The 17,132-nt window shown below is 35.4% G+C and overlaps 1 protein-coding gene across 5 annotated transcripts in view; it reads right to left on the reverse strand.

The window, feature by feature from the left end:
* EML4 (EMAP like 4) overlaps positions 1-17,132 on the reverse strand; it is a 151,190-nt gene that overhangs the window by 64,960 nt on the left and 69,098 nt on the right. For all 5 annotated transcript variants that reach the window (XM_057741039.1, XM_057741040.1, XM_057741038.1 and 2 more), the window contains 2 exons: positions 5,197-5,326; positions 277-450 (listed from right to left, as the gene is read on the reverse strand). In XM_057741039.1, the coding sequence (XP_057597022.1) occupies positions 277-450; positions 5,197-5,326 (304 nt within the window). The remainder of the gene's footprint in view (positions 1-276; positions 451-5,196; positions 5,327-17,132) is intronic.

Here is a 17,132-nt window from a genome sequence, read left to right on the forward strand (position 1 = left end):
AGTAGGTTACTTTTGCCTTCCTTTCATCAAATTGTTTATAACTTAGTTTTTTCCCTCCAGTTTTAAATGATAAATTTTGACCTTAAATTTTCATTCCTCAATGTGTTAAAATGCAGATTATAGTGACAAAGAAGTTGGGGGGGGGGGGGGGGCGCGAGGAAGCCACCACCAGGCTTTTCTCTTGGAATCCATGGATAGCCAAGTTTTTTCTCAAGTCACAGAATTTAGGTATCGTTACAACCGTTGCCTAGCTCTGTACTTGGGGTCAGTTAAAACCTTTTGGTGGGAGTAGAATTCTTGCTTTCTTGAGTTTGTCTGTGTATCTGTAGAGGCTGTGAAGAGGGCTGGGGAGAAGGTGATGCTCGAATTTGTGGACTTTGATCATTAGAGTGAGATTCCTCTTTTTTTTCTCTCTGTCCTTGTGGTTTTTCTTTCTTTTTTTCTGTACCACTGTAAAATAAAGTATAACATGGAACAACACATATTTAAACAAATAAAAAAGATATATCAAACAATGGGAAAAGTTACCATTATATAATTCAAAATCCTAAATCATACCACTAATACAATTTATACTGCTTTCATTCAATAATGAAAGTATTTTTTTAAAAATTCTGGAGGCTATTAAAATCTTCAGTGAAAAATTTATTATAATTCTAAGGCAACATATCCTATGAAGATTTGCCCTTTTGGACCAAATTGGCTTCTAATGCATTTTGCCATCTTGGCAAATTTGGGAGACAGTAGAAGCTCTCTTAACCGACTTCAATTTACCCAAATCAGAGCATTAGTGACACTTTTCATTACCTCTGTAAAGCATACTAACGTCCAAGGAACACTAAATGTTCATGTTTCATAGGCTATTCTCTAATTCCTGTTTCTTCCATATATTTCTTTTTTTTTTTTAATAAATGTATTTATTTATTTATTGGCTGCATTAGGTCTTTGTTGCTGCACACGAGCCTTCTCTAGCTGTGGCAAGCAGGGGCTACCCTTCATTGTGGTGCGCCAGCTCCTCATTGCAGTGGCTTCTCTTGTGGAGCACAGGCTCTAGGCACTCGGGCTTCAGTAGTTGCAGCACACAGACTCAAAAGTTGTGGCTCATGGGCTCTAGAGCACAGGCTCAATAGTTGTGACACATGGACTTAGTTGCTCCATGGCATGTGGGATCTTCCTGGAGCAGGGATCGAATCCATGTCCCCTGCATTGGCAGGTGGATTCTTAACCACTGCACCACCTAGGAAGTCCCTCTTCCATATACTTCTGCTCCCACCAGTTGAATTTTACACTTACCGAGAGTCAACTGTGTTTTCTCCCCCGAATCTGTTTATGCCAGTTGTACTTGTTATTTTAACAATTAAGTTAATAAAATACAAAGAAAATTGATAAAATGTATAGAGGAAAGAGAATAATAATTCCTACATAAACTAAGTTGAATGCTTTGGAAAGCTTCCATAGAAATGAGTTACTTAAAAAACTGCTATTGGGAATTCCCCAGCAGTCCAGTGGTTAAGATTTCACCTTCCAATGCAGGGAGTGCAGGTTGGATCCCTGGTAGGGGAGCTAGGATCCCATACACCTTGCGGCCATGGAACCAAAACATAAAACAGAAGCAGTGTTGTAGCAAATTCAATAAAGACCTTAAAATGGTCCACATCAAAAAAGAAAAAAAAGAAAAAAAAAAGGAAAGAAGGAAAAAAGAAACAAAAAAACAAAACAAAACTGCTGTTACATTTTGTGAACATTATAAAAGATTATGAAAAAAATCATAGAAAAAGAGATGGGTTCTAATCCATATTGTTTTGCAAGAGTTTTAAATTTCTTATCCTGTCTTAAAAAAATGAAACTAAAAATTATAAAAAATGACTTATGGGTATATTTTATGCAAGACAGTCAGCAAGAAATCTAGTCAGAGATGCATACTTAGAAAGAAGGGGGAGACTCAGCCTTTCATTGAAAAATTGACAAATGAACATATGTGAACACATTTTAAGTTAAAATAAAATATTTAAGATATTTATGTATAAATTCTTATGATTCCACACTTTGACTCTTGACTAATGAAGCATCTGCTATTCCTGATTACAGTGGACAAGAGTCTATACTTATACTGCACACTTACGACAATATTACAAAGCAGATGGAATCAAGGATTCCAGGGTTGAAAAGGTATAAAACTATAAACTATTTACACTTCTTAATCAAAGGACATTTTTTAATTGGACTATAAGGTGCATAATCTACAAAGAAGTATGTGCTGGGAAAACTGGACAGCTACATGTAAAAGAATGAAATTAGAACACTCCCTAATACCATACACAAAAATAAACTCCAAATGGATTAAAGACCTAAATGTAAGGCCAGACACTATAAAACTCCTAGAGGAAAACACAGGAAGAACACTCTTCGACGTAAATAACAGCAAGATCTTTTTTGATCCACCTCCTAGAGTAATGGAAATAAAAACAAAAATAAATAAGTGGAACCTAATGAAACTTCAAAGTTTCTGCACAGCAAAGGAAACTGTAAGCAAGACGAAAAGACAACCCTCAGAATGGGAGAAAATATTTGCAAACGAATCAACAGACAAAGGATTAATCTCTGAAATATATAAACAGTTCATTCAGCTCAATATCAAAAAAACAAGCAACCCAATCAAAAAATGGGCAGAAGACCTAAATAGGCATTTCTCCAAAGACATATGGATGGCCAAGAGGCATAGGAAAAGCTGCTCAACATCACTAATTATTAGAGAAATGCAATTTAAAGTGACAATGAGGTATCAGCTCACACCGGTTAGAATGGGCATCATCAGAAAATCTACAAACAGTAAATGCTGGAGAGGCTGTGGAGAAAAGGGAACGCTCTTGCACTGTTGGTGGGAATGTAAACTGATACAGCCACTATGGAGAACAGTATGGAGGTTCCTTGCAAATCTAAAAATAGAGTTACCATATGACCCAGCAATCCCACTGCTGGGCATAAACCCAGAGAACACCAAAATTCAAAAAGACACATGTACTCCAATGTTCACTGCAGCACTATTTACAATAGCCAAGACATGGAAGCAACCTAAATGTCCATCAAGAGATTAATGGATAAAAAAGATGTGGTATGTATATACAATGGAATATTACTCAGCTGTAAAAAGCAATGAAACTGGGACATTTCTAGAGACATGGATGGACCTAGAGACTGTCATACAGAGTGAAGTGAGTCAGAAAGAGAAAAACAAATATCATATATTAACACATATATGCAGACTATAGAAAAATGGTACAGATCAACTGGTTTGCAAGGTGGAAATAGAGACACAGGTGTAGAAAACAAACATATGGACACCAAGTGGGGAAAGCGGGGAGGGTTGGGGGGAAATGAATTGGGAGACTGGGATACCAAATAGTACCTTCTAAATACATGCAGTTTATTGTGTGTTAACTGTATCTCAATAAAAGTTCTTAAAAAAATAATTCTATAAATTCTACAAATGTAAGTTGTGCATGCAATTTAATCACATGATAACAGTGAATAATGTTAAAGCATAATTTTGAGAGGAACATTTCTTAACCTAATTCATTCTGATACCTCCAACTTCAGACTGACTTTTCACTGTCTTGTTCATATTCAATTTTTTAAGTATGTACTGAGAAATACAATTACACCTCAAAAATATGATATTAACTTTGAAATTTAAAACTGAGTTAGAAATTACTTCTTTCTTAATGATCTTCAAACTATCCTGAACGCAGAGCATTAGGCCGGTAGTCTTATGTGAGCCCAGTACAATTTCATTTTGGCTTATTTAAAAGCAAAACACAAAGCTCGTGCATTTATAAATTAACAAACTCATCTGGTTTTAGACTGTTGAGTCACACCACTGTATGTAATACTGACCACTGCATATAACTATAGCTATGTTAGAAAAATGAGCTGCATCCAGACTAACACTGGACACGACAAAGAAGTTTAAGAAAAATTGTATTAAAAATTTCCACTACGTGTTAGTTTTTTCATAATCTGTCCTTTTCTCCTGAATCTGGAGCACAGGTAATAAACTTTGGCGTGCTTCGGAGGAGATAGTCTAGATTCTGTAACGACAGTGCCTTTAATGACTGAATTCTAGAAGGGGATTTTCAAAAGGCCTAAAGATCCTGTCATTTCTTCACCATTCCTGTAGTCAAATATCTGGTTAACACCTGTAAATACACGCTGATAAATAATTCAGTCACTGGCATTAGTTGATTGAGGCAACCATTTTCCATCAGCACATTTTAAATATTACTCTGTTACTGAAAGCTTTTCTTCAATCATTCTCTGAAGAAATCAGTCATAAGATTATGTGGTTGATCTCTTATGGTCGCTCCAAACTCTATATGGAATAAATTGCTAGGAATTACACAAAAGCAGAAAAATCCTGTAAGCAATTTTATTGGAATAGACTCAATTAATTAATTGATGAAAAGAACACAGAGAATGTAAGCCTGTAGTCCACTGAAACAGTTATATTACAATATTTTCACTGCCCTCCTGTCCGCCATCCCCCAACATACACACACAAAACACAGTACTATAATATTTTGAATTAAGCCTCAATTTTATAGGCATGATTAAAGAATAAAAGTCCCCCCAGCAACATGTTCATATGTACAGGTAAACCTCTCAGAAAAAAGATCACAGTCATTCCACATATTAACAAAAATATAAGTCTCTTGGAACAGGGGCTGGAAACTTGCAAATATCCAATCAATAAGCCTAAATTACTTGAGAGAAAAAAAAAAGAATAAAAGTTATAGTGTTTAATCTCCCACTACTGTACAAATATGTTGAAGATTCTACGTCTCCTTTAAAAATGCTATATCAAATGTATCACTTGTTATGGAAAATTCACATATAATTACATTAAATACGGTGATGTTTATCTCATCAACAAGTGCCTATTAAAAAGAAACAAAACCAAACTAGGAAATGAAACTGCTTATTTTCTTTAGTAGGAACCAAAAGCTTCCTCACACAACTCCACAGGTATGATGAATGTAAATTCAGCGAGTACAGGCTGGATATCTCAACATTCAGAGACAAAGAATTCAAAGGATGTGCTCACTTGAATTCCATACAGCTCTATTCCATATTCTTTTCAAAAGCAGACTGAGTTATCACATTCAATTTTGCAATGTCAGCTTTTTTACAAATGCATACCTTTTAGCAGCAGATGAAAGAGTTTCTTTTCTTGCGATTGAGACAGAGCTGGTGTGACTTGGTTTTCTGTTTGCACCACTCCCATTGGTTATACAGGACATGGAAATAGCTTCTCGAAGGCCTGGCTGGCCTAGATATGGTTGAGAAAAAACTTTTAAAATCACACTTCAAAATATTCCTCAAAGATTGAAGCTTAAAAAATTAAGCCCATTAGGGTTTGGAACTAGTAAGCAGATTGTCCCCTGTATGCTGCATACAATATTATTATTATTTTTCAATAAGTATTTATTGAGTATATAGATAAGAAAGGAATGAGTGCATGAAGACACAATTGTCTCAGTTCACAAATGTTTATGTGGTATATATAAAGTTATAACTTATCTGGAAAAATTAAATAAAAAGACAATGAAATACTTATTTCCTCTATAGAACAAAGAACTTTGCTGACTTGTACACTCAACTTTAATTAGCTACACCTCCAGTATGGTCTGTAGTTTAAAAGGAAATGAATAAGATCTGGAGGTCTCAGAGAAATCCATCATGCAAGCAGGGCAAGTTTATTTAAAAATTTGGGAATAGAGAATAATTTTGAATTTTTGGACTCAGTTTTCTCACATGCACAGAAGAAAATCTAACTTTTATATTTGGCTAATCTCCTGTTTCTTTATGTGCTTCTCTTCATAAAAGCACAGAGAGCATATTGTCTGAAGATTTAATCTCATCAAAATAGATCTATAGAAAAGCCACGCTAAATTAAATTGCTACATTGCAGGGAGAGTCATTCTCTAGCTAAATGGTTTGCTTTTCACACATAGCAGCACATGATCAAAGCTGTGCCTCAAGTAAACCACAAATCCCCATATATCAATGATTTTCAGAAATAGCTTGGGTTCTGTTGAAATCTAATTAATTAGAAATCCTATAAATCATAAATGTTGAATCTTAGAATATTGTTCCATATAAATAAAGCATAAGTATATAAAATAACCTCTGTTATATTAATTTATACAGTAGAAGGATTGGAATAAATGTGTGACAGATATGCTGGTATGTTCAGGAGGACTCACAGTCACAATAACCCCCAAATTATGCTAATATCACTGATCATCACATTGAGTGCTAGTCTGCTAGATAGGTGACTTCTTGTTATATTGACTCTTTCTTTTTACTGTGTTAAAGTACTCATAAAATTTACCATTTTAACCATTTAAAAACGTGCAACTCAGTGGCATTTAGTATATTCACAATGTTATGCAACCACCACCACTACTCAAGTCTTTATTATTTCCTTCCCTCTGCAAGCTTTGGCTTTTTTTTCACCTCCCGATTTCCTTAAGATTAAAGTTAGATTATTGATTTGAGATCTTTTTTTTTCTTCATAATGTTTTGGGGGTCTTTTGGCTGCACTGGGTCTTCGCTGCTGCGCCCGGGCTTTCTCTAGTTGTGGTGAGAGGGGGCTACTCTTCATTGTGGTGAGCAGGCTTCTCTTGTGGAGCACAGGCTCTAGGAATGTGGGCTTCAGTAGCTGTGGAGCGTAGGCTCAGCAGTTGTGGCACGCAGGCTCTAGGGCACACGGGCTTCAGTAGTTGTGGCTCACGGGCTTAGCTGCTCTGTGGCATGTAGGATGTTCCTGGCCTATGTCCTCTGCTTTGGTAGGCAGATTCTTAACCACTGCGCCACCGGGGAAATCCTCTTTCTTTTTTAATGCAGGCATTTATAGCTATAAATTCTCCTCTGAGCACTGTTTTTGCTATATCAACAGCTGATTTCTTTTGTTCAAATCTTTTGTTACGCAAAAAACCCATCAGCTACTACATTAAAAACATATATAATCTAAAATCCACTTCCCACACTCTCTTCCAATGTTCCAAACTTCATCTCAAAAAAAGAGACCAATCACATCAATTAGAATGGCTATTATAAAAACAAACATATAGTACAGGGAGTTCAGCTTGGTGCCCTGTGATGGGTGGGATGAGGGGTGGGGTGGGAGGGAGGTCTAAGAGGGAGGGGATATATGTATACATATAGCTGATTCACTTCCTTGTACAGCAGAAACTAACACAACATTGTAAAACAAAGATACCTGGATAAAAAAACAAAAATAACAAGTGTTAGCAAGGATGTGTAGAAATTGGAATCCCTGTGTATTCCTGGTAGGAATGTAAAATGGTACACCTGATGCAGAAAACAGTACTTGCTGTTTCTCAAAAAATTAAACATTGAAGTACCATTTGATCTGGCAATTCCAATTCTAGGTATATACACCCCAAAAAATTGAAAGCAGGGAGTCAAGCAGGTATCTGTACACTCATGTTCACAGCAGCATTATTCACAATAGTCAAAAGGTGGTAACCACCCAAATGTCCATTGACAAATGAATGGTACATGCATACAACAGAATATTATACAGCCCCAAAAAAGGGAATGAAATTGTGAAACATGCTATAACATGGATGAACCTTAAAGACGTTATTCTAAGTGAAATAAGTCAGACAAGAAGAAAAGGGCAAATATTGTATGATTTCAATTATACAAGGTATCTAGAGTAGTCAAATTCATACAAATAGAAAACAGAACGGCAGTTGCTAGGGGCAGGGGTCAGGGAACAGGGCACAGGGAGTGGAGTGGATACAGAGTTTCAATGTGGAAAGATGAAAGAGTTCTAGCCATAGATGGTGGCAATGGTTGCACAACAATGTGAATGCATTTAATGCCACTGAACTGTGCACCTAAAAAATGGTTAAAAGGATAAATTTTATGTTATGTATATTTTACCACAATAAAAAAATGTTTAAAAAAATCAACACATCACCAATGTTTCTAAGTCCTACAGTTTACTGCTGAAGTCTTTAAATGCTTTCAAGGTATCCTGTGAAATTACCATTCATCTTCACATGATTAGAGGGCAGTGTTATGCCTCACAGTTTTGATCCGTCTCAGGAGGCTCTCTATTCTAGGCTCATCCTAGATACTCACTCCAAAAAGACAAGGTATCTTTTGATGTCTTGGCCATTTCAAGGCCTATATATAAAGGTTTCCTTTTTATTATTCAACATAAAGTTTTCCAACTACTGAGCCAGTTATAAAGTTTACTCTATAGTAACAATTTAAAAAATTGAAATGTCTGTGCAATTATCTAGTTATTTTATTATCTTTATTATGTAAAATATGTGGAAAAATAGAGAAATGAAGATGCTGATTTGAATAAAAAGGTAGGTCTCAAAAACATACTCAAAAACATGATTGAAAATTATCAAGTATTACATGTTTAAAAGTATAAATCTTTAGCCTAAACTGAACTCTTATTGAATATGGTTGAGTGTATAGGCACTTGTAAAAGAAAACAAGATTAAAAACAACACTGGAGAAATTTTGGAGCCACAACACAGACAGAAGTACAAATAATTTTATTATACTTTATTTTCTTTATCAGAATCCCCCCCCCCCCCCAACATACACACATGATGTAAGCCTTTTGGGAATAAATTATGCATTAATGTCCTCTTTCTAAAGAATTGGAGTATAGCAGTGGACCCATAGTTAGTTTTGAATTTTCTGTTTTAAATTATTTTATATCCTCTCTTATAAACAAATATGTTAACAGAGAAAAGTATTTCATGTTCTTTTACTTCAAGGAGAAAGAAGAGCTTGTATTTTATACACTGCAAGCTAGCAATTGTCTCCAACAGAAAAACAAACACATTCTCCCAGTTAGTATAAATGGGACACTCTCTTTAGCTTCTAAATATTTTGATTATGGTCACAATTTGCATGAGGAGTAATAAGTCCCCTGTAACTCATTTAGAATTTAATAACCTGTAGGTATTTTATTTGCTGGACACCAACAAGTTACTGGCATTGTTCAAAATATATATACATAATTCTGTATATATGTGTAATTCATCAATACATACAGTTGTCCCTTGGCATCCACCGGAGATTGGTTCCAGGACACCTCCCTTCCCAGTGGATACCAAAAAATCCACAGATGCTCACGTTGTGGGCCAACTGTACTATGCCATTTTATATTAGGGACTTGAGCATCCTCAGATTTTGAGCATCCCCCCTCAGGGGTCCTGGAACCAATCCCCTGTGGATGCTAATGGATGTCTGTACATTCAAAGCAACTCCTTGATTCTGTATTCCCCATAATCCCCCACACTCCTGACATATGCACCCACCCACCCCCATCCCAAGCCTAATACAGTATTTGGAAAAGAGCCAGTAGTCTACACTTTCCTATCTGTACCTCAACCCTCTGCAATCTGGTTATCATCTAACCACTTCACAGAAACTTTGCCAAGATCACCAACGATTTCTCTTTCACTAAATTCAATGGATATTTTTCAATCCTTATCTTGCTCAACTTTTCATCAGCATCTAATATTGCTGATCATTCAGGCAAGGACAGTATTTAGGCAAAGACAGTGTCCTTAGTTTCTAGGACATTGCCCTTGCCTGATTTTCTCCTTAGCTCTGACCATTTCTTCTCACTCTCATTTACTGGATATTCTTTTCTTGCTCAGATTTTGTATCTTGACTCTTCAGTTATCTCGTTACCATCATACCCTTCTTATAATTTTTTATCTCTAACTGCTATTGAACATCTCCCCATGAATGTATGTGCCCCTCCTCCCACCAAAAAAAACACAACCAATTAAAAACTAGTGCTCTGTGATATACCTTATTCATCATGAAAGACGTTATCACCCATTCACTGTGCAAACCAGAAAACAAGAAATCAGCTTTAATTCCTCCACTTCCTTACTGCCAATATTAATTAAATGGGTGACTAAGTCCTCTGTTATATCTACAACTCTTTAGAAAAAATCTCCCCCCAGTTTTGCTGAGATAAAACTGACATACAATAAGCTGCACATACATAAAGTGTAGGATTTACTAAGTTCTGACATACATATATGCCTGTGAAACAATCCCCACTATCAGGACAGTGAACACAGCCATCACCCTCTAAAGTTTCCTTGTGTCCTGCTATAATCCATCTCTCCCTCATTCTTGTCCCCAGGCAACCACTGATCTACTTCCTATCACTACAGATTAGTTTGCATTTTCTAAAATTTTATATAAATGGAATAATACAGTATATATATATATATTTTTTGCCTGCCTTTTGAAATTCAGCATAATTATTTTGAGATTCATCTGAGTTGACAAGTGTATCAACAGATTAGTCCTTTTTATAGCCCAATACTATCCCATCATATGGATATATTGCAATGTTTTAATTCATTTATTCATCTGTTGATATTTGGGTTGTTTCCAGCTTTACACTATTGCAAACAAAGCTACAATGAACAAAAGTGTACAAGTCTTTGAGTGGACATATGCTTCCATTTCTCAACGGTAAATACCTGGAATGGGTGGGAAGTGAATGTTTAACTTTTTGAGAAACTGCTAAGTTATTTTCCAAAGTGGCTATACCATTTTACCCTCCCACCAACACTGTATAAGAGTTCCAGTTGCTTCCCATCCTTGCAAATATTTGGAATGACCAAACTTTAAAGTTTTAGCCATACTGGTGAGAATGTCATGGCAGTTCACTGTGACTTCAATTTACATTTTCTTAATTCTAAAGGTGTTAACTATCTTTTCATGTACTTATTTGACTTCCACAAATACATTTTTTGGCGAAGTGTCTATTCAAATCTTTTGCCTTTTAAAAAATGGGTTGTCGTCTTCTTTTTTTTCTTTTTTTGGCCACATTGTGCAGCTTGTGGCCAAAAAAAGTTCCCTGACCAGGGATCGAACCCAGGCCCCTGCAGTGAAAGCAGAGAGTCCTAACCACTGGACTACCAGGGAATTCCCAAATGGGAATGTCTTCTTAACAACTGAGTTTTAAGACTTTTTAAATATATTCTGGTTAAAGTCCTTTGACAAATATATGCTTGGCAAATACTGTCTACTGTTATGTAGCTTGCTCTTTTATTTTCAAGATAATCTCTGGAAAAATAGATTTTTAAATTTTCATGAAGTTCAATTGATTTTTCTCTTATTATATGTACTTATTTGTGTCCTATTTAAGACATTTGCCAAACCCAAGGACACTAAGATTTTCTCCTGTATGTACCTTCTCATAGAATTTTTAATGGTTTTAATCCTCACATTGAGGTCTACGATCCATTCTGACTTAAACAATTTATAATTATCTGTAACTCTACCTGAAAACTTTACTTGTTCTGTGATTCTTGTATATACCCCCATGCTTAGCACTGTGCCTGAATCCTAGAAAGTACCTAATCAATATCTAAATGACTAAATGAATGCATCTTCGCCAAATTTCTCTTCTGGATTATGTTCAGTTTCTCTCTATTCTCCCTTCTAGCAGTATTAGTACCTTGTTCTTATGCATTCTGTACACTGTGCCAGAATATCTTTCTAAAACAAGCTGTGTATCTTTGAATTTAATACGCCATCAATTGTAATATGTACCATTATTGTGAACAGCACTAGGAAGAAGTGTTGCTTATGAAAACTGTGACACAATCAATAGTAAGATTCACTGCAATTCCAGAGATGTTAAAATGCAAGAAATATAGGCATCTTAGAATTAGCGGATTAGTGTAAATCTACCTGTCATTCTTCAGTTTAAAATCCTTTAATGGCTCTCCAGTGCCCTCAGGATAAAAATTAAATTCCTTAGCAAGGCATAAGAAAACCTTTCATTTATGGGCCCTCTCCACCAGTTGAGGCTCATTTTTTGACACTCCCAACCTCACACTTCATGCTTAAGTTTATTCTGAACTCCTAAACTGAGTACTTTTATTCCCTTGCGCTCTGCAGCTGGATGGTCCTTCTCTCTGGCATATGCTAGTCACCCTGATTGCCTAAATTAATATACACTCATCATTCATCTACCCATCAAATATTTACTCAGAGCCTGTTATTATCCTAGCCTTGTGTTTACAAGAGAATATAAGGGAGCCAAGGGCATCAAGGAATTAAAATCTTGCAAGAGGATCATACTAGCAATGAAAACATGTGGTAATAAGTACAGTAACAAAGTGATCATAAAAGTACAAAGAAAAGACACATAATTCTGTAAGGATGATTAGAGACACAAAGCTCAAGAAAGGCTTCCTAGAAAAAAATGCATAACAAAGTCTTAAGGAATAAGTAAGACATAGCCAGGTAAAAGGGAGGTGATAAGATACTGGGATCTTATTCCAGTAAAAGAATAGAAAGAAGGTAACAGCAAAGTGGGGTATGTTAAGTGTGTATGGCATGGGGGTGGGATAGACAAAAAGCTCCTTATGTGGTGAGAATGTAGAACAAGAAAGGGCAGAGTCCAGATGGTAGAGGAAAGTCCAGATGGAGAGGTAATCAGGAGTTAGATCATGGAGATTTTATTTGTAGGAAATAGAGACCACCAAAGGGTTTTAAGCTGAAAAAAAAGATTTCGATTTACATTTAGAGAAATCCTAGTGGCTATGTGGAGAGCAGATTTCCAGGCAGTGGTCTAAGCATAGCATGATGGGGACATGAAACAAGAGCTAGGTAGCATGAATAGAAAGGAAAAGGCAGTTTAAAGAAATATTTAGGTCTTAAAAGATGACAATTTCAGTTTGGAGACATTTTATTTTTTTTTTTTTTATTTTTTTTTTTTTTAAGCATTTTTATTTTTTTTTATTTTATTTTGGCACACGGGCTTAGTTGCTCCGCGGCATGTGGGATCTTCCTGGAGCTGGGATCGAACCCGTGACCTCTGCATTGGCAGGCGGATTCTTAACCACTGCGCCACCTAGGAAGCCCTGGAGACATTTTACATATATGAATTCTGAGGGACATACAAGCAGAACAATCTAACAAGCAGACAGATAATTCTTAAGTGCTCAAGTCTAGAAAATAGATTAACAATTTGGGAATTGGCACCAATAAATGCATGTTAAGACCATGAAGGAAGATGGATGCTGATGTCACCTCCTGCAAGGAACTGTCAACTTCGATTTCAGTTAGGTGCTCCCACAACACCCTAAATTTACCTTTTTAATACCAATTATTACACAGTTTTATAATTATTGACTTACCTCTCTTCTCACTTTACCTAAGGCCCTATGGAGGCAAAAATCAGTGTCTTTTATTTCTTTAATCTCCAGAACCTGAAACCGTGCCTAGTGCATTGAAAAGATGAAGGAGACAACTGTCAATACAGTAAGAGGTGTGAAGTAATATTAATTATCAAGCACTTGCTGAGTGCTAAGCATTATTATCCTAAGTACTTTATAATTATTATGTCCTTTAATCTTCACTATAATCCTAAAAGGGATTTACTATTATCATTCCAGTTTTGCTGATGAAAAAACTGAAGACTAGAAAGATTATTAACATGCTCAAGGTTATACTGTAATAGGCAGTGAAATCAAGATTTGAGTCCAGGAAGAAGGAATAGTAAGTAAGTGGAAAGAAATAATTCTGCCTTGTGGAGAGTGACCTTTTGAGCTACACTGGGATAACAGATAGGAATTCAAGAGATGGAGTAGGGGGAAAGGAAATTCTAAGCAGAGAAAAGCACTAAATCATCAAGGTCCCTAGATAGTTACAAAAATAGCAACAAAAGACCAAAAGAAGATTTTCATGGTCAATTTCCATCCTACAGTTTAATTTCAGATAACTCTCAGTACAGGGAATCCTTAGTATTCAGGTAAGAGTGAAAGATCTCCTAAGGTAGAGGCAATGGGTTAAGTAAAGCAGATACACAAAGCAAACAGGAACTGTGAATGCTTGTTTTTCAGCTGAGAAGTCTAAAACTGTATTCTTTGAAATTCAGAATATTAGGAACCTAACTGAAAGAAAGTAGCATAAAAATGATTATTGCAGTTACTATACACGTACATACATACATACATATATACATACATATACACATGCATGTATGTTTGTATATATACATCCCTCTTCCCTAATGCTTGGGCATTATAAAGTCTGAGCCTCAACCCTCTCAAAGATTAGCCTGCAAGACTGGAAGACTGGATGCAAAAGTGACTTCCAGTAACCAAAGGTACAAAAGTGGTTCTATTTCTGAGCAGCAACTCAGCTGAAATAAGAGAAATTTAGGCTAAAAGTCTATAAACCAGGAAGGTACTAATTTAGTTTTAATCACAGTTTCAGTTTTAACTATTAAAACATCAGGGTTGAAGGCATTTTGATAAATGATATCAAATGATAAATTTTATACTTTATCTTACTTTATCATGACATAAGAATACTAATCATTATTGTTTATATTCCTTGATGATAGACCCAAGCAGATGAACTTTCTGATACCTTAGCCTGACAGTTCCTAAATGCTGATGAATTTCACTGAACTCGAGATTCACACAGCAAAGTTACCACCAAGGACTGTTGCATATATTGCAAATCTGAAATTCATTTTGCTACCCTCATCTGTAATATCCTCTTATCCTTGCATCCATCCCAATCCCTCCAACCAAAGGGCAATTTTTAAAATAACTTCCTACTTCTATAACTTTCTTCTTACCACATTTAATTTAACAAGCATTTACTGAGTCATCCCAAGGCTAGTTATGTAAGAAACTGTCCCCGCCTCCAAAGAGTTTATAATCCAGCAGAAGCAGCAAATATATATATCAAGAGAAACATGTAACGAATTTTAAAACAATTCCAAGAAGAGAGAAAAAATAAATCATTCTCAGGAATTAATTTGAAGCCCTGGAGGATGGGAAAATTTTTGATCAGAAGGGTAGAGATGGTCTATGAAGGAAGAACCTTGTTTAACACTCAAAATCTTTTATTTTTCTCAGATTCCCTATCACATGCCCCAGGGCTCCAACTGCATACCTCCTTCCACTCTCTTCACATTTTCAAGCTCCCTGCCACCTTTTTCAATCTGTCAATTACTTTGTTTCATTCTTTGAAAAGATGGAGGACTACATGTATTTCATCAAATTTTATCTTTTCCATTTGGAATTTTACCTGAACTTTTCTCTTTTCCTCTTGTCTCACAGGAAGGTGTACTTTAGTCCTCTTAACTCTTGGCCACTAATTTTTTTAAAAGTATATTTTGAGTAGAAATGACCAAAGGGCATTTGACTCTTATAGAGAAATGGAACTCTGTAAACGGTAATTGCTGCCTGGTCTGAGGCAATATCCACCCATTTACTTTCATATACAAAGAGCATATTCAAAGTCTTTGATCTGTTGGCAAAATAATAAGATACTCTCCCAACCCCTACCACAATTATGAATCATTTTAGCCTAAGGGCCCCACCAAGGAAATTCACACCTTCTAACCTGATTAATGTAATTTACTTATTAGCAACATTTACAGCAAACTCATGACAATCCCTGTCTTCGCCTAACTGTTATTTGGAGTAAGAGCCAAGTGATACAGATCTCTGCCTGTACACTACCCCAGATTGTACATAATTATGAATGTTTCTTTTGGAGAACTGACATCCTCTAAATTTCAACTTTGCCTCTGGGTTCTCTCATTTCTCAAGTAGCAGTTATAATGGTTGATATTTCTGGTTTACCAGCAGTTTCCTGGTTTAAAATGACAGTTTCCCACCTTCAGATAATTTGACTCCTGTGCTTTTATATCATTGTGTACTAACAGCTTGTCTTCACATATTGCCACTGGGTTGTATTCTCAAATTACATTCATTTAGTCACCCCAAGAGGTCTTAATGAGTTTCCCAGGCACCAGCTGTGACATAATTTGTCTTCCTGGCAGTTAAAACTGCCAGAGTGTTCCCTGGGCCTTCCCTTTTGCTCCAAAGTACAGGTAATTTTTTTTTTCTTTTGGCAGGGATTCAGTTACAACTGGTACATATGTTATGAGCATATGCTGTCAAAAGGAAAGAATTCTCCAACAGAAGAGAAGGTATATGAGAAATTTAAATGACTGGCCATCTTAAAAACTATTGGGAAAACTTTCTACCTCAGTGTCTGACATAATATATTCAAGAAAAAATGGAGTTTAGCTTTTAATACTGCTGGCACACTGGAGAGGACAAACTAAAAGAACAGAACTAAAAATACTGAAATGACTAGTTAGGTGTGTTTCTGATTTTGGCATTTACTGAATGGCAATACTACTATGAAGTGACAGAGAATGTCATTAAACCATTAAACATACTCCTTTAGTTTTAGCCCTACCTGAAGCCAAGCCATGTTTCCATATCACCACCATCTAGTGAAACTATGTAACAGTCATCTTCATCAATAAGGAAGCTGACCTATACTTGTAACCACAGCTTCATAAAAGGTTTCCACCTATTTATCCATGGTAGTTTACTCTTACCTCTAAAGAAAAATCCTTTAGAAAGTCTAAATATCTTAAGAAGACGGTAGTGAGTACTGTCCTGTCAGTAATTTGTGTGAAAGTGAATACTACAAATTCTAATTTCACAAGGGACTAAAATATTTCACATATAAAATTTTTCTGCAGTATCAGAAATTATTTTACCTTTTTAAAAAAAATTGAGGTATAAAAAAATTGAGGTATAATTAACATATAACACTATATTAATTTCAGATTTACTTATTAATTGAAGGAAAAAACACAAAATCCCTGCAAAATAATTTTACTGTTTTTAAAATTTTTTTTTAAAAATTTTTCATTTGTTAGAAAATACTTTGTCATATATACATTACTAATAAGAACAAAATACCAAATTGTATGCTTTAAATATATGCAGTTTATTGTATGTCAATTGTATCTCAATAAAAGATCTTAAAAAAGAAAATACTTTGCTTAAAGTGTTTATTCCAAATATTTCTACCATTAATATATTAATCCTGTTTTATGTCAAAACTGAGAGTTGATCTTTTTAAGGTTATATACAAATGACAACAGTGAAGAATCACTTAATATGTCTTTTCCAATTCACTTTCTGCAGTGTACTATACATAAATTTCAAAATACTGTTGTTTAGAATTGCAAATGATAAAAT

Source organism: Hippopotamus amphibius, chromosome 7 (assembly GCF_030028045.1).
Source record: "Hippopotamus amphibius kiboko isolate mHipAmp2 chromosome 7, mHipAmp2.hap2, whole genome shotgun sequence".
NCBI classification, from domain to species: domain Eukaryota; kingdom Metazoa; phylum Chordata; class Mammalia; order Artiodactyla; family Hippopotamidae; genus Hippopotamus; species Hippopotamus amphibius.